Source organism: Sipha flava, unplaced genomic scaffold (genome assembly GCF_003268045.1).
Source record: "Sipha flava isolate LNK unplaced genomic scaffold, YSA_version1 81_pilon_pilon, whole genome shotgun sequence".
Taxonomy (NCBI): Eukaryota; Metazoa; Arthropoda; class Insecta; order Hemiptera; family Aphididae; genus Sipha; species Sipha flava.
In genome coordinates this window covers 1125986-1152330 of record NW_020273623.1, presented here as the reverse complement: position 1 = coordinate 1152330, position 26345 = coordinate 1125986, and the positions used below count along the sequence as shown (strand labels likewise).

Sequence of the window (26345 nt, the reverse complement as noted above, 5' to 3'; positions counted from 1 at the left end):
GTAATTTCTGGGATGATAATGATCCTCGGATGATTACCGTTGGGTACAGCAGTTGCGTGAGAATATTACAATAATGGTATAATAATATTATTATACATATTATATAGTACAAGTGTAAACGGAAATCTGTATGGGCGTGTACGGCGTGATCGGGGTGCCATTATCACCAGTAGTGTGCTGAGCCCGTGACCGACAAGTATAGCAATATACTAACGATAGTGAACGCGCGACGTGCAGCATATTATCGATGATCGTGGTTAGGTGGCAGCAACGGCGGTGCGTGCGACCGACAGGAGGACGGGAGATGGTACATAATATACAATAGGTGTGTACGTATAAACGTGTATAGAGGCCGGTCCCGCGTGAACGTAGTAAACGTTGAGGGCTGGTGGCCGGGCTTGGGTAGTGAGTAGTGATCGGCGTAAAGGGACCGATGTGCGTGTTTGTTTGTGTGTGTATGACAGAAGGTAAGAGCGGAGGGAGTGACCACAATTGTGTTACGGGGTTCACGTGCACGTGATTGATTGCGCGCGTATACTACGACTGCCGGCGGCCCGGCTCACGATACCGATCGAGACACGCACACGTGCACACGACACGCACGTATACTCCCGTACACGTACACGTATGCACGGAGACGCACACGCACACGCGGACGCGAAAAAGCTTCTTCGCCGGCTCCGAACGCTGGCCGGGCAGGCGGACGTGACCCGGTAGACTGGGATGAAGTGATTTCGATGGCGACGGCGTCTCGGCACAAGGGATGCTGAACGCGTTGGACCGTGTGGTTGAGGAAAGACGCACAATCAATCCCGGCCAAGGTCGTATCGGGCCGATGCCAGCACAGACGCCCTGGAGTCGTCATGGCAACCCGTTCGCGGCCGCGGATACCAGCGTCCGGACGTCAGACCCGCGCGTAGTACTACGACGCCGCTTATCATCGGAACACCACAACCACTACCACTACCGCTGCTGCTGCTGCTGCTGCTGCACATATACGCACAGTGTACGCACACGCATAATATTATATTTCTGTCACTGTTCACTTGCCGGTGGTGCGCATATACAACACAACCCTACCGTCGTCACCACCACGCAACCCTTCACCCCTGATACCGTCTCTCACTCGCTCTTTTCCTTTCTCTACATCACTACTCGTTCCTCCTTTTTCTTCCTCACTCACTCACTCACTCTCTCTCTCACTATCTTTCACGTACAGATACACACACACACACACACACACTACCTCTCGCTCACACTACTCTCCGTCTCGTTCTCTCTCGTCGTCACGCGTTGTATTATCACGTCGCGGCGCCTCTCCGTCAGATCAACAGATTAAAACCGATTACGCGTTTCGAGGTAAAAACCGTTGAATATAGTCTCATATGTGTTTATATCTACATATTATGCAACTATTTTTTGCTTTGTTTGTGTTAATTATGTGTTCATTTATTATTGTTGTTTTTTATTTATTTTTTATTTTTTTTTTTTGCGACGTATATCAGACATGTATACAATGCATTGCAGTAAAATATAATTTATATTTATTTCATTTATTTACACAATTATTTTTAATTTAAAGTCACTGGCATGTTATTAGGTGACATGTAACGGACGATTATGTACTATTAATAGTTATAGTGTATTGTTCATCCGATAATAAATAACTTTTGGTAGGATCTATGTATACACGCTGATAATACACATTTTTATCTATTTCTTAATTTAAGTTATAACCTAAATTAAATTATATTATATTGAAAATAATACTAAACAGGAGATTTTATTTATATATATTATATATTATATAGTTTCATTTATGGATTAAAATAAATATTAAAACGTGTAATGTTTAATATTTATTTCATAACTAAAATACATTTATTAAAAATATATAGTTTTTCAGTAATCAAACATTAAAATATTTTAAATTAAATATTTTTTATACTGTAATGTTTATGACAAAGGCAAAATAAAAAAAATAAAATAATTTTATATTTAATAAAACTAATTTAAATAACAATTTCAGATTTTTAAATTTAAAATACATTTGAACTACTCTGAACGCAATTTTATGATTTTCAAAAGAATTTCGGAATACATTTTAATTTAAAATCATATGATAGTGAGTAATAACATAAATATTAAAATAATTTATTGAAACGTATAATTTGCACGTCTTTTTTTAATGTTTTATAACAATTATACATATCGCACTATCAGTGCAAGAGGACCATATATCAAAAAATTTTAAATTTACGTTTTTAATACCTCCGAATTCTTATTTTTTTTTCTTTTTTTTTAGAGTGGTGTGATTTATGTAATTATATATTTAAATTGTCAGTTATATAAATAAACTTATTGCATTAAGACAGATCGAGAGGTAGATGAAAACAATAAAGCCGTAATACGAAATGTGGCCTTTAAATTATACTTGTAAATAACAATATTATAAGAAAATGTCTGGTCTAGTTAGTCATATTGATATTTAGCAGAAGAAAATTACAAACTACTATAAATTATCACACATTAAAAATGCTGTCCTGAACAATTTAATATTTTTGATGCATGGCCCTCTTGCACTGATAGTGCGATATTATTAATAGAATAATAAATTTACAAAACTTCAGATTCTACATGAATTGTATATTTGTATAATTTGTGCTTATTTAGTATCTAATGAATGTCTAAGAAAAACATTTTACGTATAATTAGAATAACTGTAAATTAAAAATGAATTTTAATAATTGATTGGGTTAATTATAGTTCTGATAAAAGAAATTAAATTAAATTTTTATTTAAATATAAGTCTTTATTATACTATGTACAATCAAGATATTTATTTTTTAAATAGATAATGCATTTTAAAAAAGTAGATTGACAAGTACGGTTTTTTTTATAATAGATCTCGGAAGCGTTTAATATAGTTAAAAGAAATGCGTATAAAGGTCGTTACTAGGGCAAACATTGCCTCACAACAAATATATATACGTTTCTAGTATTAAACTTAAGTTAAGTGTGTATCAAATGTACTTTTGTTTATTTATTATCTTAAACTTTTTAAAGTATTATTTATCATTATTATTCCAGTTACTCAAATAATGGATTTGAGGATTACTTTATTAACTTTATATAACTTTATATAGATATATATTAATTAATAAGAAATGGTTCAATTATATATTTACAAGAATTAATTATTTTTAACTTATTCCGCATTCGATACTTTAAATTATTGAACTTTTTCCAACTGGGTTGGAATATAGACTTTTTCATATTAAATATATTATACAGTTAATATTATATCCAGAATTGTGTGTAAAGTAGGGATGTATGTATTTACACAGATGAATAAATATGACGTGATACAATATAAAATATTGGACAACACTTTTTTTTCATTATAATTATTATTCCCCAATGTATTGTAGATTAAAACTGTCTTACAGCAAAATAATAAAGAATAACTGATAACCATTGATCAATAACGAAAAGTGATTTAAAATATATTGTACGACATTAAAAAAAGTATCAGTTTCAATAACGATTGTAATAAATCATCAACATTTTATACTAAATTACGTAAGTACATATCATTGTTGTTAAAATTCGATATTTTAAGTGACTTGTTCAGTTTAATTGGAAAGATATTTCAAATAACTATATTTTTAAATGCTTAGAGAAGTGTTTCGTTCAAAATTATATAAATTATGTTTTATTGTTATTAACTATACCATACATATAATTTTAATAGAAAAATATACGTCGTTAAAATATTATTATAGTTATCGAAACTTTAACACCTGAAACATGTTTTATTCCATTTATGAATAATGCGAAATATTTTATAAGTATTTTAAAATGGACTTCAAATTTTACACCATATAAAATATATTACTATATATGACCATATAGTTTATAAACTATGAACTATAAAATTATGATAGGGTTATTACATTATTATATCATAAGTCTAATTTTAATCAGTTGTTGTATATTAATTAATATCTTGGTCATTTGTCTTGTTAAATTCTTAGAAAATACTGATACAATATATATATTTATATAAATCTTATTTATACAAATATATACTTACTTGTATGCTTATTTATTTATGACGGTCGATTCCATTTATTTTATATTTAATGACTATAAAATTATTCAATATTTTCGGAAGTTAAAAATTACATAGTTAAATTAAGTAGAAAGTAAATTAAATTATAAAAATTCACTTTTATCAATAGTAGATAGAATTACAAAAACAAAGAATCGAAATTGAATTTAATAATAGTAATAATAATACGAGACTATATATGGTATGCATTAATATGATAAATAAATTATCGGTTAAAATAAATCGCAATTGTTTTTAGTAAATATTATGTTTTTAACTAATTGTTTTGATTAAGATCATTGTTAAGAATTATAACGAGCAAGATATTATGAATATAATATTACAATTTATTTAATTTATCAAATATTATTATTTATCAATAATTTATATTAAAACATGTGTTTGATATTGATTTCATTATTGAAAATGTATTTTATTATGCTCTTGGTTTATATTTAATCTAAATATTTCAAAGCATAAATATATTATAAGCACTTCTTAAGCTACGGAAATATTTTATAATTTAACGGTAATATGCAGAGTAAAAAAATGTCTATTGTATTAATTAATCATTCAAATAATATTTAAAAATATTCACTATACTTTTATCGTGAAAATAACACATTCGAAATACGATTTAAAATACTTTTCTCATTTCAGTTAGACTCTTAAAACAAATCAAAATATGTAAACTAAATGGAAATAAGTACTATGATGTTTAAATGAGAAGTAAAATTATTCTTTGAAATTGCATATTGTTATATGATTTCATTTAATTTATAATTAATAGGAAAATTAAAAAAAAAATTGCTATTTTATAAACAGCTATAAGAAATCTAATCGTTTTGATAATTTTAAGAATCTAACCAGAATCTGTGTTTCACACGATGAGAGTACAATTTACTAATTTTATTTTATACTTCATCAACACCATACTATTTTATATTTCACTATTATAACTATAAATAATATAAAAAAAAATAAACGTAGTTCTTTTGCAATTTATCTTTATTTCTTCAACAATATAATAAAGAAACATAATTATGCTTATCTTGGTATAAATATGTTTTACATATTTTGAAGTCAAAACACGTTATTAAATTACGAATATTATTTTTTCATACAATGTATAAAGGTATTCATTGTTTAGTTATAATAATAATTGTTGTATACATATTTAGTACTTACTTACTCGTATTTCCAAATAAAATATTTAAATTCCCTTCAAAACTTATGTCTTAGCAATTTAAAAATAGTATAGACGCACAAACGTATGCATGCACATATTATTAACATATAACTATGCACATCTAATTACAATTCTTTAGCTAAAAATCATCCATCGTATTTATAAAAGGAAAGTTTTTTTTATTTTCTTAAATAACACATATTTACATTATTTGTCATGTAAATATGACAGTATAAAACTAAAAAAAATAAAATTGTTAATTATTATTTACTTTTTACTTATTAGTAATTAGAGCTTTTTACTTATGTTTTTAAAATGAATTATATTATTTATTCGTCCATTATTTTGTAAAATTTAAAACCACAATAATATAAATTTACTCTTATCTTCAAAAAATTGGATTAATAATTAATAAATGCATATATTTTATAATAGAAGTTTAACAAATATTGAAAATAGTTTTATTAGACAAAATGTATTCAAATATTAAAAGATATATTATAACTCATAATAAATATAAAAACTTTAAATCGTAAATGATAAAATAACCCATTATGCTGTAATGAATGTTTGATAATTATATTTCCGTAGATTAATCTTAAATAGTATAACTAACAAATTTAGAAATATTCAGTGTTATATTTTTCAGTAGATTTTATATGTTTAATTTATTAATGGTTCTTTGTTTCTTGGTGAAAAGAAAAATGTATTAATTGATATATTTTGTACGTATCAATCTTTAATATACATGGGTGTTCTCACGGAGAAGGATATGGGGGATAGGGATTTCCTCCATGGTCTTTTTTTTAAATGGCTTTGATGTTTATGTTCAACTGAAATTTAGCAATAACCAATTACAGTAGAGTCCCGCTAATACGGACTAGATGGGACCGGACTCTCTCCGGATTAAACGAAATGACGTTTTTTTTTAACTTACTCATTAATAAACACAATAAATAATAACACAATAAATATACTGTCAAAAAACACCTCATGTATTTATACGAATTCAAAATTTATTGATTTACAATTTTACATTAGGTAACATTATTATTTTTATTATGTACATATGTATTAAGACTTGAAAAACTCCGTGATATTTTTTTGTTTTAATGAAGATTGACGTAATTTCGTTGTGCGATGTTTCACTTTGTTTCTCGAAGTAAGTCATCAACTGCTCCAGCATTGCAGTTGCTTCACCATGTGTTGGGCCCGTTGATTGATCTGTACCATCATCTTCATCTTCTGAACTGTCAACTTCTATTTCTATGTTTTCAATACATGCATTTACAATTTCATCATCACTAAGAACCTGATGACCAACATCAGTGTCACCGTTTATCCATTCAGAAATATCATTTGCTTCCACCTCGGCACAACCTTCCAACTCTTGAAAAACTTGAATGAAATCAGTGTCTTCATTTGAAGTTGTTTCATCTCGTCTATAGTTTTCTTGAGGAATATTAGGCCACAATTTTTTCCAACTTTTTTGAAGTGTTTCTGGCTTAACTCCTTCCCACGCTTCTGCGGCTAAATAAAGAACAGTTTTTATTGTTACTTTTTTTAAAAGATCCATAAAGTTAACTAACGGGTTCGCTTCTTGTTGCTCTAAAAGAAACATGATCAACTTTTTTCTGTAAAGCCGTTTTGTCGTTTCAATAACACCTTGATCCATTGGTTGTATCAATGACGTCACGTTAGGTGGCAAAAATTTCACATAAATTTCACCATCTCGTAATTCACTTTCACTAGGGTGACATGGAGCATTATCTATAAACAATACTGCTTTTTCTGGAAGTTTTTTCTGTTTCAAAAATGTCTTTGTTGTAGGCACAAATGTTTCAAAAAACCAATTTTTAAAAATGTTTCCGTTCATCCAAGCAGATTTTTGTGAAGTGTATTGAGCTGGAAGTGCACTCATATTAACGTTTTTGAAAGCTCTAGGCTTAACTGATTTTCCGATCACCAAAAGTGGAAATTTTAAATCACCAGAAGCGTTACTGCAAGGAAGTAAAGTTACTCGTTCTTTTTTCACTTTATATCCTTTGGCTACAGAATCTAGTTTTGAGGCTAATGTTTTTTTTGGAAGCATTTTGTAATTCAACCCAGTTTCGTCAGCATTAAATATTTGGCAAGGCATTAAGTCTTCATCGCTAATAAACTTTTCAAATTTCGTTTTAAAGTCTTCACTTGCAACCTTGTCACCTGATAAAATTTCACCACTTACACCAAGTTCACGAATGCCATGTCGATTTTTCCACCGAGACAACCATCCTACACTAGCAGCAAAAGTAGGATCTCCTTTTAATTTTTCATTAAATTTTATCGCGATAGCTTGTAATGTAACACCCGACAACGGAACTCCTTGTTCACGTTGTTGACAAAACCAAATGTACAAAGCCTCGTCTAAAGCTTCGTTGTTTGGTTTTCTTAATGTGCGTCTGTTACCTAAGCTGTCCGCGCTCACCATTTTCGCACAAAAATTTTCAATTTCTATTCGTTTTTTTTTCCAATCCGAAACGGTTTGCTTACCCACTCCTAACTCTTGCGTGATTTTTGTTAATGATTCACCAGCATCAATACGAAATAAAGCTTGGAGTTTTTGTTCCATTGTTACAGTTACTTTCTTACGTTTAACCGAAGTTGTCATTTTATGTTGTTTTTATAATAAGCAGAGGAAAAAATAAACGGAACGGTCTACACTGGTACACAATCACCACTAAACGAAATAATATCACAATACATATGTACCTAATCGAAACGATAAGTTTAAACCATATCTTAATTATGGGTATTCCCGAATATATATATTATACATGAAATAATATCACAATACATATGTACCTAATCGAAACGATAGGTTTAAACCATATCTTAACTATGGGTATTCCCGAATATATATATTATACATGAGTACTAAATACGAAACATAAATTGTCCGGATTAGCGGCACTCTACTGTATAACAATTTATAGCATTTGCATTTTTTTTGAGTTCTTAAGGATGTCTATGTGAGCTATAGATTTGTTTCAGAAAACTTAACTTAACTAAGAAAGTAAATGAGAAATTGTATGTTGCATATTTCAAAGTTTAAATACTATTTTTTATATTTTTGTGTACCCTGACATTTCATCTATCATACTAATAAGAAGGATTTAATCTTATCTTGAATATTACGAAAGTATCGATATCAAGGGTTAACTTATTGATAATATATCTGTTGGTATACTTGAAGCAGATCCGAGTAAGCAATAATTTGGTATATTTTTAATATATATTTATGCGCCTTAATGTATGAGAATATTATTGCACTTATAACAACCTTTTTTAGAGTAACAACTTATGAGCCTTGATAATAATCAAATTGATGAATATAATCAATAAGTATATTTTGATTTGTTATTATTTTCAAAACATTGCATATAATATGTTGTAATTTATTATATGTTATTTTTATATAAGAAAGGGGACGTAGGGGCTTAGTTTCCATGGTTTACTTTTTAATACATTTTCATCCCCCCCCCCATTAAAAAATCTTATATTATAATTATGACATGTTTCAATTGTCATGTATGAATTCTGGAGTAATATTTAGAAATCATTTGTTGTTAATTATACGAGTTTTAACTTGTTATAATTGTTACACTTGTTATACGAATATTTAATACTACTTTTATACTTTAATATAGCTTCAAAATTAGTCGATTTTTTAACATTTTATAGTAATTTATAAATAATGAATTATTATAACTATTGTTAAATTATCATTGGAAATATTGTACGTAACATAAATTTTAAAACTTGTGTCATAGATAAATATGGCTTTATAATGATGTATTTTCCTGAAAATTGTAATACTATTATGAATTGTTTTTTTAACATTAAATTTATATCAAAGTTGAAATTACTGACATGTTGTCATTTATCTGACTGAGATTTATATGTTACTTCAATTTGAACTCTTTTAGATATTTGATCTATGGTTATGATAGAGTCATTATTATAAACTAAGAAAAGGATTTCCAATTAACATAATAAGTTCAATGTAATTTTTAAAGGTTAGTTATAGATGTGGCCTGAATTCATAAAATACTTAATATTAATTGCTAATTAGTACTTATAGTTGTAATATTTGTCAAAAAATATTTATTGACATTTATATAACTAAATCATAATGCAGAAAAAATTTTAAATTTCTTATGGTTAAGATATTGTTAAGAAAATAAATATTTGTAATATTTTTGAATATTTTGAAAAATCTTTAATAAAATCAAACCTAGACATTTTTAAAGTATGATGACTTAAGTCCAATTCATAATGAGATGAAAAACTGCAGAAAACTATAAGTATACTTGCATACTTTGTACAATTTACTACCACCAAAGATGTTAAATTAGGTTAAAACAATAGTCTTGTCATATTATTCCAAAACAAATAAACTTCTATCATTTACGCATAATCTCTGTTGGGAGATCCAATGGAAAGACAATTAAATAAGGTATAGTATCATCAATTACAAGAAAAGCTCTTCAGATGAGATTGAAGGATATAATGATCAGAAAATTAGAGAAGCTAAAGAACATCCTAGAAATGGACTGTTAGAAAACATGAATAAGATGTAGATCAGTAGATTTATAGTAGTGACGATACAAGTATAGTATCGAATATTTATCGTAGTAAGATAAATAGTCCACAGAGGCACCGAATTATAATCAATAATAATTTTATTAGAAACGGTCTGAAAACGTTACTATATCACTGTGTATTTTAATATGTTACTGATAATTGTTGTTTGTAAAAATAAACAAACAATTTTTGTTACTCATTTTGAATTAAATTTCACACATTATATGCGTATATAGTATGTTTATGGACACAAAACAAATGAAATGTCGACTGACAATATTTATAATAACAATGAAATAACACGTACATTTGAGTCATTTCAGGTAAAACAGATATTCGGACCATAATTATTAATACTAAAAATATTTGTAACTACGTAGGACAATCTTTAACGTAAACGTCAGAAAATTGATATTTGTGACTGCTCATAATTTGCTATTGCAATTGGTTTTTAAAACTATTGATATTTTGAATTTTCATCTTAAACGTATTCAATGTACTTATCACTAAGTATTGACGTGTGTCGATTTGAAGACACAAACGTATGTTATTACATTACTTCTACTAATTACTGTTACTACATTTAACAGGTATGTTATTTTGATCAATTTATTGATAATATTTAAAAATCTATTTTATTTAAAAATCTTAGCATTTTTTTTTTTTTTTTTTTAATGTTTTTATGCCTAAAATTAAATTAAATTTACCATTTCTGGAAAGAGCGAACTTGAAAATATTCTTAATCAAACAATATCTAAAACTTATCTTCTCTACTTTATAGTAATTAAAATAAAAGTATTATAATAGTATTGGATATTAATCAAGACTATTTATCATTTATTATATAGTTATATATCTATGAATATATTATATTCAACACAATATAAGTAAAATTTTTATAATTTAAATATTTTTGTAAAAGAAAAAAAATGATGAGTTTGAATTTTAGTTCGTTAAAAAAATGTAATTGTATGGTTCGGTTTTGGTTCGTTTTAACAATTATCAGTTCGGGGATTCACAATACTTCGACAATTTTCGGTTCGAATTCAGTTAGTTAACAAAAAATCAGGTTCGATGATCAATAGTTAATATCAATTGTAATCACAACAAATTTCTTTAATATCTTCTTCAATATTCTCTGCAATTTGTTCGCGTTAGTGTTCATTAAACCATTTACTCTGCTTATTCAAATATTTCGTTTTCATTTACAATTTATTGATGTTAACATAATACTCTATAATAAATAAAAATAATAATATTATATATAGTTGTTATAATAAGCATCTTTATATATAGAAATAATCGCATAAATTACACAGTAATTTCATTTAAAAACAGAAAGATCGAAATATATTTATAGTAATTATTATTTGTACTAAACTCAATGTTCGTCCTCTTTTTTTATATGAATCCATTTCAACTAAATGTATACTTTAAAAATTTATCTAATTATAATAATTTATTATAATAATTTATTATAATAATTAATTATAATATTAATTATAAAATAATAATTAATTATAAAATTTAACTAATCTTTAAAAATTTAAAAATATCTTCCTGCTGATGAATGCGTTTAGTCACATTATTTTATAATCAAACTATTTCCCCATAAAAAACATGTTATAATTTTCATTTTAACAAACACATTTGTGTAGAAATATATATAATTAGCTGACTTCCTCGCTTTACTATACATGGAATTACGAATATATTATCATAAACAATTCTCCAAAATCTTTTGAAGTTTATGGATGGGCTAACCTAGAGCTTTGCCTACTAGTATATACTTTAGTGACAATAAAATCATTAACTTCAAATAATTATAAAATTCAAAAAATAAATATTATTATAGCAATAAAGTCGCTTGCAGGAAAAATTTAATTAAAGGCTCAGAATTATGCGTATATTTCGTCCGGCAAGCGTCTATAATTATTTTGACATATGATATGTTTGAATCGTAGCCCATAAAGCACAAACATTTTGTTACTCAAAAGCCATTTCATTTGAATTTTAAAATATTTTGTAATGCTTTTTTCTATATTATTTCAATATTTTAAATTTGTGATCTCTTTGTATAAGTACGATAATACGAGTATTTTATCGTCGTCGTTATTAGTTTGATAATGATTACGTCAAATAGCTTATTTATATATGTTATATATATATGTACATAATTTTTATATTATCTTGTTTAAAGAAATTCCAATTAAAGAAATGCTGAAAAAGAAAAATTCAAATTGTAGAGTGTCTTTTTTACATTTTTTGACATTTCGGATTATTGAGGGAATCAAAATACATTTATTTCCTTCTAATTATAGACGTTCTGGAGACCAAGCGCTTAATTCGATTTATAGAGTTTTTTCGAGTTATCCAGGTTCGAATTATCAAGTGACTATTTTTATAGTTAAAAAACTTTTTTATTTTTACCGATTACATGATTCAAACGCACGAAAATTCTATTCCGAAAAATATCTGATCAATTTCCATAGTAATATTTCATTTCATATTTCATTAAAATTAACCAAAATTTATTGTTTACGAAAATTGTATCTCGTAACATTGCGCGACGAGGTAAATAAACATGCAGTGGGTATATAGTTGAGTAGCCAACATCTCGAAGCAAATTCCTTCCGTCTAAAATATTTTTATGTACATACTGTAGTGTATTTTTCAATATATTTTCTACAGCAAGTAGAAAACTTGATTTAGAAAATTTTTCTACTTATTCGCATTAGTGTGTTCCGTCGTAAGAACGTTTCATATGTATATAGCAGTACCTGCTCCCGAGCAATAACATGGATGCAGACGTTATGAAAACCAGAAAATAAGCAATGATCATTGTAGGGTGCACACAAGGCTAGATTAAGCACATATTGGGCCCTGGGGCAGAAATTTTCTATGGGCCCTTTTGACAAAAAATGCTTTATAAAGCCGCTCGTTACGCACGCAGAACGATACTATTAGAAGTAAAAGAAAACATTAGACGGGAAATTACAGCTATCGATGTGCATATCTTACAAAGTGTTATGGACAGTATGAAAAAAGGATAGCCGACTGTATACAAAATAGAGACGGCCACTTGAGTAATGTAATTTAAATAACTCGAGAAAGCCCCGGGGGTACCGCCCCGGCTATATACCCCCTTAATCCGGCCTTGGGTGCACAATATTTGCACGCATGTGTCTATGATGGTATTGATACTGAACGATCCTAAATTTATAAAACAAAATAAGACAAAATATTTTTAAAAGTTGTCAAGGTTTTGAACGTTTAATGCATATTAGCATATTATCCGTTTTTGGATTATTTTATTTACCTATGTAAAAATTTGTTTTTATATATATTTATTTCCACAGGACATTTTTGTCCAAGGGAAAATTATTATGAAACGTATGGCTTCAAAATAGTGAAATACTGCTGCAGGTTGTCAGTGGTAGAGCTATACATACATATATAGGTATATATGTATATATAATATAATATAGCATATTATTCGTTATGTATTATTTTACTTACCTATGTAAAAATTTGTTTTCATATATATATATATTCCACTGGACATTTTTATCCAAGGGCAAATTATTATAAATCATATGGCTTTCAAAATAGGGAAATACGGTTGTGAGTTGTCAGTGGTAAAGCTAAACATACATATATATGTATATATTACATATGTATATTGTATACATATACATGTGACAGTATTTCTGTGCTAATATTATTTACGAGTGTAATGTGGAAAGAGAAAAATGTATTATAAGTATCGGCTACAGTAGTTCCGTACCTGTACCTGCTATGCAATACATAGGAAACGTGTACTTATTGAATTACAGTAAACACTGGAAATTAGATTACAATGGCATGATTTATGTATAATACAATAAAAAGACGTTCGACTACCTTGGTAACGAATCGTTTGTGTTTATTAATATTCCCATCGTAACATCGCAACCGATGAACTAGTTGCAATTTTTAAAAAAGAAAATAGTAAAAAGTATAATTATTTTAGAAATTTATCTCTAATTTCACAATCTTATATACTCCATAGACCCCATTTATTCTTCTACGTTCGTAACTAGTCTTCAAGACCATATCGTCCAATAGATTTGCCTCCAAATTTCTTTATTCAAGCTAGCTCCTTTCACTCCATACCTGGTCTCAATTTCAATCCTATCTTCCCAGTGTAGTCTCAGCCTTTCAACTGGACGTTTTCCTTGAGGTACATTCTCCTATACTGTTTTTATTAATATAATTGAATCAGGAGAAATATATTAATCTAATACATAAGGTATAATAATTTAATTTTAAATATAATGGACAAATAAATAAATGGTAAAAAGTGTGAAAACTATCGGCATAATTTTTGGGAACTCATATTACATAAATAAATTGTATGTCTCTTTACAAAACGAAAAATTGGTATTGAAATTAGTTTCAGAAAAAAAAACAAACTCGTACTCATAAAATAAAAATTATTTAATAAATTAAAACAATTAGAAATTTTCAAATTTAAGTGCTATATTAATACATAATCGAGTTTGAAAAAATTAAAACAAAAAAATGTATAAGGAGTATTGTATAGGCAATTCCTTTATATTTTTGTTATTTGTTATGTGTTTTCTATTGTCTTTACGTCAAGATTGCAAATTGGTAATCACTCTTAATTTATTAACGACCAATATGGACTAAAATAAAAACGTATTTTCACATTGATCTGGTGAGAACAGAAATTGTAAGTTTTCTAAAATAATCAATCTTATTATAATCGATTATCAATTAAGAAAAGTATTATCTGTTACCAAAAATATTGTTTCAAATGATATTTTTTTTCTGAAGTTAAGAATTATAAATAAAATATTGTAAATATTATAAATATATATATATCAATTGAATATACATAATACTCTTGATGCATTAATGATATTGGACTATACTCATTTTCAAAATAAAAAACTAGTTAGTATATTTGAATTCAAATTAAATATTTTTTATTCTTGAAAATTAAATATACTTATGGTATTTCCTGTGTAAAATAAATCAAATTGAATAGATGAGGAATGACAATAAAAAAGTTATGACCTAGAAATACTAATATTATAAAAAAAAAACTTACAGATAAAAAATAAATAATGTACTATACACTACGTTGTTTATTTATCATAATTTCAGCTATATTATTTTAGTATCCATAGATAAACGAATTTAAAATATATTTATAGATAATTCATTTATTCATGTTGAATACTTTTAAAATATATTATAACCATAATTAGAAAGTTGGTAAACTGAAACTTATTGTTTGTTATTCATCAATTATTCCTTCGAAATAGGCTGAGAAAACGGAAGTGAAATATAATTCAAACTATTTATAGGTCTCCATAATAAAAATGTTGTATAAAAAAAAATGATAGTCAAATTTTCGATTTAATGCTTTTTTTTTTACGTGACTTATCACATAATAAGTTTAGCTTAATTTTTAAATCATTAGATATTCCAATATAATTTATTTTAAACAATTAAAACTACAAAGAAAAATACCGAATTCGTTTGATGTCATACATTTTTGAACAATGATTGAATGAAAAAAAATAAATTATTGAATTATTTGACAATTATTCAACATTTTTAAAAAATAAAAGAAGAAAAATTATACTGGTTTTGTTCTTGAAATAAATGATAAATTATCAGAATATCAATTGTCTTTTTAACATTACCATACGAATGACCTCAATTTATTAAGTATGGATAAATTTATTTCTATTATGTATGGTGCGCATTATACATCAAACAGTTGCAGTTTTATTGTTAGTGGAATATAAATTCAGTAAATATTCTTTAATTACTTTTTGTTGAAAAGCATACCTAGGTTGAACTCAATAATTGAACCAAATTTCAGTTAACATTTTTTTTATGAATATAATGACATACACCATTAACACTCTCAAATCTAAATATATATAAACATTTGCTTACATTAATGTTAATTAAGAGTACTCTCATTTTGTTGTTTTATCCTTTCCATACCTTTTTCATCTTTAATTCGATCTATATTTATCTCAAAAAAAAAAAAAAATGAAAAATTAAGCAGTACTAATTATAGTCAAGGAAAAATGACAATTGTGGCATAGTATTAAGATTAGAAGAGACAAAATGATAGGGCACATACTGCGCCATGATAGTTTAACGAGGAATGTTATAGAAGGTGACGTAGAAGGTTATATTGGAAGAGGAAGATTAAGGATGGAATATATGAAACAAATCATGATTGACACGGGAAAAGATAACTACAAGGAACTAAAGGAATTAAGTTACAATAGGAAAGCATGGAGGAATTCAGCAAATCAGTTTAACGACAGAAGACCCAAAGAAGAAGATATTTATCTCAAAATTTTAATACTGCACTTGATATTTCGTTGCAAGGCATTCACATTATTTAATTTAAAATTTAATTTTGTTTTATTTTTGAATGATATACTTACTTTATACTATATACTTACTTACTTTTATTTTTGAATGATATACTTCTATATTTGAATCATAATTAAGTTATTTTGTTTTAGCAAATCGGATACTTAAATTTAAATTGATAGAAATTGAGGTAGAAAAATGCATTAATAATAGCGTAAACTTTATTCAAATAATACAATAGAAATATCAACCACTTTTTATTTATTTCATAATATACTAGCTCAATCTCAGTTGTCAAATTTATATTTATGCTTAAATAACACCCTTTGCCACATCGCATATTTCTTTTGTATTTAATTAGAATATGCAAAATATCAACGTCAATCTAATTCCCTTTCATGCTTATAAATTCTGGCTTAAAATGTTTTTAAAATTCCCCCTCCCCACTCATAATTAAAATCAAATACCTACGTTATGCTATCTTCGAGTTTGATTTTAATATTAAATTTCTCTGGGTCCCCAGCCATACTGGGATCCATAATCATGAGACCGCAGATACACTGGCTAAGATATTCTACTAGTGCAATACCCTGGTTAAATTGTTGTCCAATAGGTAAAAATAACGCCAATAAACTATGGCTCCGCAATTGGTAAGGCTTTCCTCATGATTTTCCACTTAGTATAGGACGATTATGCCATCTATTTCTCTTCTCCCCTGGTTCCATAAGTCAAAATTATCTCGAAAAAGTATATTCTTCTTTTCCCGCCTTCGTTTTGGATATTCTTTACTTCCCTCGCACTCTTTCAAACTCGGACTAAATGATTCCCCCTTCTGCACCAACCATATCACTTCCACTATTTGCGATATTACACATATACTTTTTGACTGTCCATACATTCTCGCTCAACGCAGAAGCCTTATTACATTATTAAATTCTCTAAATATTCCAGTCAACCCTCAGTTTATACTTTTCTGCAATTTCCAATCTGTCATATTTTACACTCTCTATTTATTTCATCAAACTGGTTTCAAAATTTAAATATATTTCAATCAAATTTTGTAGTTAGATACATATTTTTGTATTATTTTGTTCAATTTTGTAATTATTTTTGTCACGTTGTTATGTTAATTTTTTATTTTTCGTTACAAGTCATTAATTGTCGAAACTAATGGTTACACCATGTTTACTAATACAAAAAAAAAGTCAACACCATAAAGCCTAATACACATAGACCACTTTTGAGCGCTTTTTTTGTGGTTGGCATGTGGTTTTGTGGTCGCTGGAACAATCACTTTTGAATCACTTGTTTGTGGTTTAGCTGTCACCGACATAACCACACCACAACCACAAAAAATAAAATAATGTATGATCTACCTAGACCTTACCTACTGACCACTGTAAAAATGGATTCCGACGAAGAAGCACTGTTATTAACACTTTTGTTATGCAGAAAACGTAACAATAATTACATTTTTGATATAATTTTATGATAACTATTTATATATATATATATATATATATATACTGATAATATCATGCTGGTGACGAATGGTTTTAAAGTGCCTGGCGTGTCGCTCGTGTGTGTTGTACTCAACCACCGACGGGCCACGACTTTGTGGATGATACCGGTGACACGATGCGACTGCCGTCGGAAAGAGGTCTGAAAGTTGACCGTTTGTGTTCGTCTGCGTTTTTCGTATTACTTTACATGTAATTAATATATCACCCACGAACGACTACCGTTTAGTGGTTTTGGTGTGGTTGTAAAGTTGCCCGTGTGTGTTGAGCCTAAATGTATTCATTTATTTTTCTACTCTTAGCATTTTGTTAAATAAAATTTTTTCCAGTCACTCTTGCAGACATTTTTCCACACTATACAAATTCTAGCTTTAGATTTGTAATAGGATTATAACAATATTATAAGCAGAAATGTATTTAATTATAGGCATAGAATATTTAATAGCCATTTATTTAAAATTAGTTACTATTTTATTGTCTACTTAAATAAATGTAGTCATTGAACTATTTAAAAACTTATAAATTAAAAGTTACGTAAGGGCAGATGGCGGGAAAAATATCTAGGAAATCGAGACACATGGATATGAAAAACTAGAAGGTTGCCGACTCTATAGTTGTGAACGAAGTAAAAACGAAGAAAATTTAAACTAGCAACAAGAAAAACATTTAATAATAATTACTCAAACTAAGTAAAAAGCGTACACATTTTAATGAACTCAGCCTATAGATTTAAATGGATAAAGCTTGGAAAAAAATCTGAATTTAGTATACAAAATTATACTAAAGACTTACATGAAGTTTTTATTAATGGTACAATAAGAAGGAATAAAACTTTAAAAATATAATTACAGTGAAACCTCCCCTATCGATCATCTCCTAATAGCGAAAATTTTTTTGGAAACAAGGATATGTTCATTACTTTAAAATTTAAAAACCTCCGAATAACGGACTCTTCAAATTGTTCACAATTAATTTAATCTTAATTTAAATTCTATGACAAAAAGGTGACAGAAGAACACTAGAGCGTCTTATCTGAACTTCTTAAAGTCGTTATGGGATAATAACCATGACAAAAATATCAAGGTATTAACTGCTTATGTTTTGTGTATTTCGTTAGTTATCAACGATTATCGTTGGTAATTTTATCAAATAAACTTTCTAACGAAATTGAGACGGAGAACAGAAACTATATCGCTATAAACAAACCAAGCTGACCGATTTTTACCCATCAAATTTAATTGTATTTAAGTTTATAACTATGCCCTTTTTTAAATACATATATGTATATTTTTTTATTATTATGCGTATACGGATACTCGTACATTATTATATTATTGAAAAATTAAAATATAATAACATTATAATTGAATTTAATAAAGTGTATATTTTTTTCTTTGTAACATTTACCCTTTATAAATTTCTAAAATAAACCTCCTCTGAATAGTGGACAAGATTTCGGTGACTGAAAGTGCCCGCCATTCAGATATTTCAATGTATAAGAATTAAAATGTCACAGTTTTCATAGGTCTATTGCCATTACACATATGTCAGAACTTTTATTGGAATCCAATAACGGCTCGTAGTAAATATTTTGTGGAGACTTAAATTATTTAACATAAACTTCATGCAACAACGAACAAAAAAAATCCTTTTATTGGAAAATAAATTATACATGATACTTAATTTAATAGTTAGTTAATATTTTTAATTTAATTTAAGACTAAAACTAATTCAATTCTGCGATCTTTTTTTATCTATGAAATCGCAAATAAATGCATATGACAGCGTACAGCGACTAACTACGACGCAGTGGTACAGAAATTATTGTCGTGAACCCAGTTTCAATAGCGTCTGTAATACGTGACTTATTCTCCCCGACCTCTTCCGTCCAACAAGCTTTACCATTACATGTTACGATTGAACCTGTTGTGTGTCAGTTTCACTGAAACGCCGACCGTCGATTATTTATAGGTTATAGATTTTGTGGCCTTCAATTTATAATAATAAATAAAGAAAACGATGTAACATATTTTCAATTCAAATAAAAATATTTTTATACATAATTATTTTTAAATAGTTAGTATTTACTAGTAGCTGCTTTCTTTTAAGGGGAGACGCAGTCTCAAAATCTCTCCTGACGAGCTGTCCCAGTAAGAATCTATACAGGGTAGTTAAACGTAAATTAACTTGACTATAAATAGTCATATAACTATTAAATAGTAATTATTGATTTTTAATTAATTAAAGAATGTTTCACAAATGAAAGAATTACATCTTTAAAAACATTGTGGTATTACATAGTCATCCAAATACTTAAAAATGTATATAAGTGTTCAAACATTGTAAATAAAATTAATTATTAACAAATGATGAATGATTTAGTTTTTTTATTATAAGAGTAAATTAATATTAAATAAGTTTGTTGCGTTTTAGTAAGAGCATTGATTGGTTATTTTTATTATTTGCTGAATAATACAACTAAAATGCATTATTGAATGTTAAAGTGAAGTGTGTTAAAGGGTAAATTGTATGATTATTAGGTATGTAATCAGTAGTGGGCCGAAGGGCGTAATTTTAACGCAGTTGCGTCAACTTTTCAAAGGGATGGTGATAATTCTACTGTTTTTATCATTTATGGATATTTTTTTAAAGAACAAATTGTATGTATAAATATATTATATTTACATAATAATTTTAGTTTCAATTTTAAATTCTTGTTGCAATGACTACTTAAAATTTGACAAATACTTATTTATCTAACACATAGAATGTATAGTATTATTTTTATCATAGTATGAGTACATTTAGAAGCTGAAGGGATAGAAAATAGCCTCACAGATTTATGGGATTAGACATTATTGGGTAGTGATGTTAGTAGTAGCCGTTATACATGATAATCAAGGAAGGAGGAAAATAAAGTCAACCCTCCCACCCTATAGCATTTTTATATACATATTACATACATATAATATATAATATATTTACAGATTATAGGTATATATTTATAATAATGTTTATATATTAATAATATTAAAACTCTCACATTAATGTATTAAAAAAAAAGTTATAAATGTATTGACTTATAAAATGTATCTTATAATAATCGGTATTCGTCAATTGCACTGAATTTGGGACACTATCTATATAGTATACATCTATTGTGTCGGTATAATAACTATACAGTACAAGTAAAAATCATAATGGCTAAAAGCAAAAATTAAAATTAAAATCCAACTTATCATTATACGTATTTGGTATTTACACTAATCATACAAATTTTGAAAAGTTTTTAAGTCTAATATTAAAATCAGTACTGTCTATTTTACTATTTATTTTTTTGTCATAAATTTAGAGTTTGGTCTATTTGTGATAACTAAGAGAACACGTATTATGATTTTTGCGTTACATTATTTTTAAAACTTCATAAAAAACAAAAATAATTGGATAAAATGAATAAAAATATTTCTCAAACGCTTAGTTTCTCACAGGCATTTGCTGTTCTTTTGCCTGATATGTTACACGATGACCAAAGATACGGTGGAAAAGTTATATTTTCATCAATATATGTAACAATGAGGAAATCGCAAAATGTATTAACTCGAATATCGATCGGCGCAATAGGTGTATACCTTTTTTCCATCGCATAATTTTTCTTTCTTTACCTGCGATTTGCGGCGCAATTGATATAAAGTCATAATAATTATTTTAGTTATAATTATATCGGTCGTGCTCGACCGAGACATAGAGTATGATAATATATTATCAGTGGCTAAAACGAAAAAATATTTTGTTATCAAATCATGAGTTCGAAAATTTGCAGTTAGATGTTGTTGGGCCAGCGACTTAGGCAAAACTACGGGTCAGGCTAGTCAGGCCATGGTCTGACCTAATACTAACAAAAAATATGTATATATTATATATTTTAATAATTATGAAAGCATTATAAATAATATATTTATACAAGTAAACGTATACATTTGTACGTTTCATATAATACAATAATATAATATAATAGTATATAGGTATAATTGGTACAAATAAGGATTATAATAGAACATAATAAGTCTATTCTATGTATTCAAATAATCGATTTTATTAGTTATTGTTAAATTTAGACATTTGAAGTTTATTTTTATAAATATATTATAGGAAATAATAGTTAATTTAACGTAAAAATACTTTTTATATTTTTCATTTGGCCTGACCTAATAAAATTGTCTAGTTTCGCATATGGCCAGCGATATACTAAATTAAAAAAAACCATATCCCAATTGGAGGGCGATCCATTTATAATTCTCCCCTTTAACAGCCACTGGATGTTGGTTAGTACTTAAATATAAAAGCACATAATTTAATAATTTAAAATTTAAATTCACTCAACCACTATATATAATTCCATTATAAAAATATTACGATCGTTGTATAAAATACAATTTTATTTGAAGAGAAACAAATACATTAATTTTATTATTTTCATCAATGGCAAAAAAATTTAAATAAATTGAAATAATAAGTTAAAAATAAAATAACTCACTAAATGTGAAATAACACATTTAATTAATTAATGTGTTCGATAAAATAAATTCATTGGATATGAATATATTTTTTTTTTTAATAGATGTATTTTTTGTATTGATGAAGTCAGTTTAATAACTTAAACTGCAATCAACATTTCAATACAATGGCATAAATACCAACGATTATTCGCAATATAATGTAAACAATAACCGTAACTAATTAATACTTGTATTATTTTTTTTTAATTTTGATTACATCCAAATAAAATTAATATTACTTGTATTTCTATATGATATACTATATTCAAATATAAAATTATCCTACGGTAATTAATATAAATAGATAACCTAAATTAGCAGTTTGAAGTACCTAACACTAGATTTTTATAAATGTATCTAAGTTTATTCTAAATCTAATTCAATTCAACTAAGGCAATTTATAAAATAAGAGAAGAATATCTCAGGAAAGATTAGCATATCAAGGAAAGTAAACGAGTTTTAAACAATGAAGTAGAAAAGTCGTACTTCCACTTCAAAAAGTGCAAACCGAATAAAAATTTATTTATTATACTCGTAAGCAGGTTTAATAAGCTGTAAACTTCGCATCTAAAATTGCACCCAAGTATGTTACGGCATGTGACCGTTGAAGGGCACTATTATATTTTACCTCTTAAATGTTGAAAGACTGAGAACAAGATTTTTCTATATAGATTGGGATATTGGGCGTGTTTAGTGATTTATCTGAGTATATATAGAAAGAAAAGTGTAAAACAAAGCTCATACAATTTTTGTGAGAAGTCTATTGTAGTTTTATATACGACTCGTAGTCATAATTGCAATTGTTTTTCATAAATAAACATTTTAACAAGTCTTTGCAAAGAATTTAAACAATATGGAATCGTCTACTAAAATTCAAAATGCTTTCACTGTCCAATTGCCACTCCATTATTCGGTATATTATATATTTATTTGTTTATATATGTTAAATATATAAATTTTATTTAACTAAAATTATGTTTAAATTTTATTTAGTGTGAATGTAAAATTATTTTCAAGAAAATGCTTTGAAAATATATTTGTTATTATATTTTTCATAACTGAATATAAACTAGTGATGTTAAATAATATTTTAATAAATTATAAAATAAATATAACTTAGTACAAATATTTGATAATTTAGTATATAAAAATTTTAATTGTCTTGCACATTGTCTTTTTTAAATGCCATTGAATTTATATTTGAATGAATATACTTTGCACACCTTTTGTAGAAATAAAAAATATTGATTTCCTGCCTATAAAATATATTTTTTATACTCATCTCCAAATAAATATCTAAAATATAACATAGAAAACGTATTTTGATACCTTTCCATTACGACCTTATAAATATATTAACAATCAATTTAAAAAATATTAAATTTAAGTTGTTAATATCTATTTTATTATACTGTATTTATTTTAATACATTTTTAAAATAATAATTTATATTTATTTCATAATTATTTAAATCTTTATTTTTTTAAATTGTACTTTTCTTATTACTTTATACCTTAATACTTTCACATTAATTTTGGAAAGGCTATTTTTCCATAACTTTTCAAAACTAGTTTTATGTGATACATATGTTTAACTAATAATAATGCATATTTCTTACAAGACCGCCATATCATATTTGTTTTTTTTTACAAGGGAATTAAATAATTCAAACCTTTTTCAATTTTTATCTAAATTTAATTTTCATCTCTAAAAATTTCCTGACAATTTTAATTTTATGGATATATGGTCTTTTCGAAATGACCAATTCAATTATGATGTATAGGTACACACAAAATTAAAAAGTCAATTTCCAAAAAAAAAAAAAAAAAGCATGTTATTATAACTTGTTAGCAAAATTAAATTTCCTATTTTTTGTAATCATTATTATTAGTTTTTTTTTAATAGAACAAAACATATCCTGCAGTACTCTTAAACTGTTGAATCTTTTTTTTCTAATGTTAATGTTAATCACTCTCACTTTACTCAGAAATTAAAATCAATGAAATACTTTTATTTTAATGTATATTTTTGTATATAAATTTTAAAAAAAAAGTATAAAACAGACCTTATAGCCATAAGTATCTAGTATAATAAAAATGAAAATAAACGAATTACAAAATATAGAAATAGTATGAACTAGAATTTTTTAATCAAAATATTTTTAATTTTTATTTTTATTTAGAAATAAGAGTAAATAAATAAGTTCTTAATCATCATTAAACTATAAATATTTTAATAACATTAATAATAATTTAAATGGATATGATGTCATAATTTTGTGTATTTTGTTTATAAAATACCATTTTTTGTTTGATGGATTAAAGTATGGCTAAAATTTGTTCATTATTTTTACTTCATATAAATACTAACAGATTTGTATTTTGTTTTCAGAAAATATTTTTTTTCAAAAATATGGATGAAAATAGTGGAGCGAAATACTCATATAGCATAGTACCGATCACTGCCAATGATAAACAAACTGTGGCTAATTTTTTAAAAAAATTCTTTTTCCGTGACGAGCCTTTAAATGTAGCTATACAATTGTTAGAAGAAATTGATTCAGCGACAAAACTTGAAAAATATTGCATTGGCTATTTAAAATATGGTAAAATATAATACTTAAATAAAATAAAATAATTTAAAATAACATAAAAAAATTTTTATTTCACGAAGTGTACAACAAAAGATGAATACTTCATAGAATAGTAGAATTAGTCAATACAATACAATTTTTTTCATTATAATTAATAAAAATTGTTGTTTACTAGTTTTATAAGAATACTAAACTTTATTTTTTTTAGTTCTCAACTAGGTATAAATATAATTTTATTATGTACATTTTCTTTTACTCAGGTATGACATTTATGGCAGTATCACAAGCTGGTGACATTATGGGTGTAATTCTGAATAATATAATGCACAGAAACGAAGAAGAGGAAGAAGAGGAAGACGATGAAGATGATAATTGTAATGATAATTTAAAGTTCAAGGAAATTGTTGTTTTGCTGGACAAAATTAAAAAGGAGGCAGATGTGTTTGAACAATATCCTAATGTAAATCGTATATTGGAGATAAAAATTGTCACAGTGAACGAAGCATATAGAGGCCAAGGAGTATGCAAAGCTCTCGTCGATAAAACTAAGTACACAAAAAATTGTATTTCTGAACTTGTTAGATAAATGTTATTTTTTGTATTAGCATCCAAAATGTCTGTTGTAGGTTAATGTGTGTTATTGTTTGTAGATATGATTTTATTTATTTTATATGATTTTCTAAGAATACTATTTCTTCTTCAACTATTTATTATACCATTATGGTGCACTAAAATAACTGAATTTAAGTTATAAATATATACTTACATTTAAACAGCTGCAAGTGGAATATATTTCAATATTTTACTCGTGATACCACAGTGGGAAATAAAACATCTATTTTTTTCTTTTAATCCCTATTTATTATTTCTACAATTCATAACATTTTATACCCAACGACAAGAAGTATTTAAGCTAATTTTATTATTATCAAATGATCAATAGTAAATTTTTGTTTTAATTTTTAGGGACTATGCTTTGAAAATGGGATGTCAAATGATTTATGTAGAGTGTACCAGCCATTTTTCTGCCAAAGCAGTCGAAAGACTTGGATTCCAATGCATTTATTCGTTGGCTTATACTGATTATGTGAACGAACAAGGTGAAATGGTATTTAAAACACAATCTCCACACAGATATGCCAAAGTATATGTGTTACCTTTGTAATAATATTATTTAACTTGGACGAGAACACCCAATATTCATCTATAAAAATAACGAAAATAATAATTATTAAGTAATTACGAATACGTTTTTTTATATATAACTGTAGAATATTTATGACGTACTTGCCAATCGAACTTCTGTTTACTGCAAATCAGAAATATTTAATTACAA

The 26345-nt window shown here is 26.7% G+C and overlaps 2 protein-coding genes across 5 annotated transcripts; one reads left to right on the top strand and one right to left on the bottom strand.

Moving 5' to 3' along the window:
• The first annotated feature begins 1115 nt into the window (after positions 1 to 1115).
• On the top strand, positions 1116 to 26345 carry LOC112693198 (dopamine N-acetyltransferase-like). Of its 4 annotated transcripts, none has more exons than XM_025568159.1 (4): positions 1116 to 1359; positions 24808 to 25021; positions 25270 to 25558; positions 25976 to 26345. In XM_025568159.1, the coding sequence occupies exons 2-4, from the start codon at positions 24829 to 24831 to the stop codon at positions 26172 to 26174; spliced, it is 681 nt and encodes a 226-aa protein (XP_025423944.1). In that variant the 5' UTR covers positions 1116 to 1359; positions 24808 to 24828; the 3' UTR covers positions 26175 to 26345. The 4 variants fall into 4 exon arrangements, with proteins under 4 accessions (XP_025423944.1, XP_025423942.1, XP_025423943.1 ...); XM_025568157.1 differs by lacking the exon at positions 1116 to 1359 and adding an exon at positions 3453 to 3582; XM_025568158.1 differs by lacking the exon at positions 1116 to 1359 and adding an exon at positions 10405 to 10519.
• LOC112693158 (jerky protein homolog-like) lies at positions 6036 to 7953 on the bottom strand. The gene is made up of 2 exons (XM_025568095.1): positions 6453 to 7953; positions 6036 to 6136 (listed from the first exon to the last, which is right to left on the bottom strand). The coding sequence occupies exons 1-2, from the start codon at positions 7951 to 7953 to the stop codon at positions 6036 to 6038; spliced, it is 1602 nt and encodes a 533-aa protein (XP_025423880.1).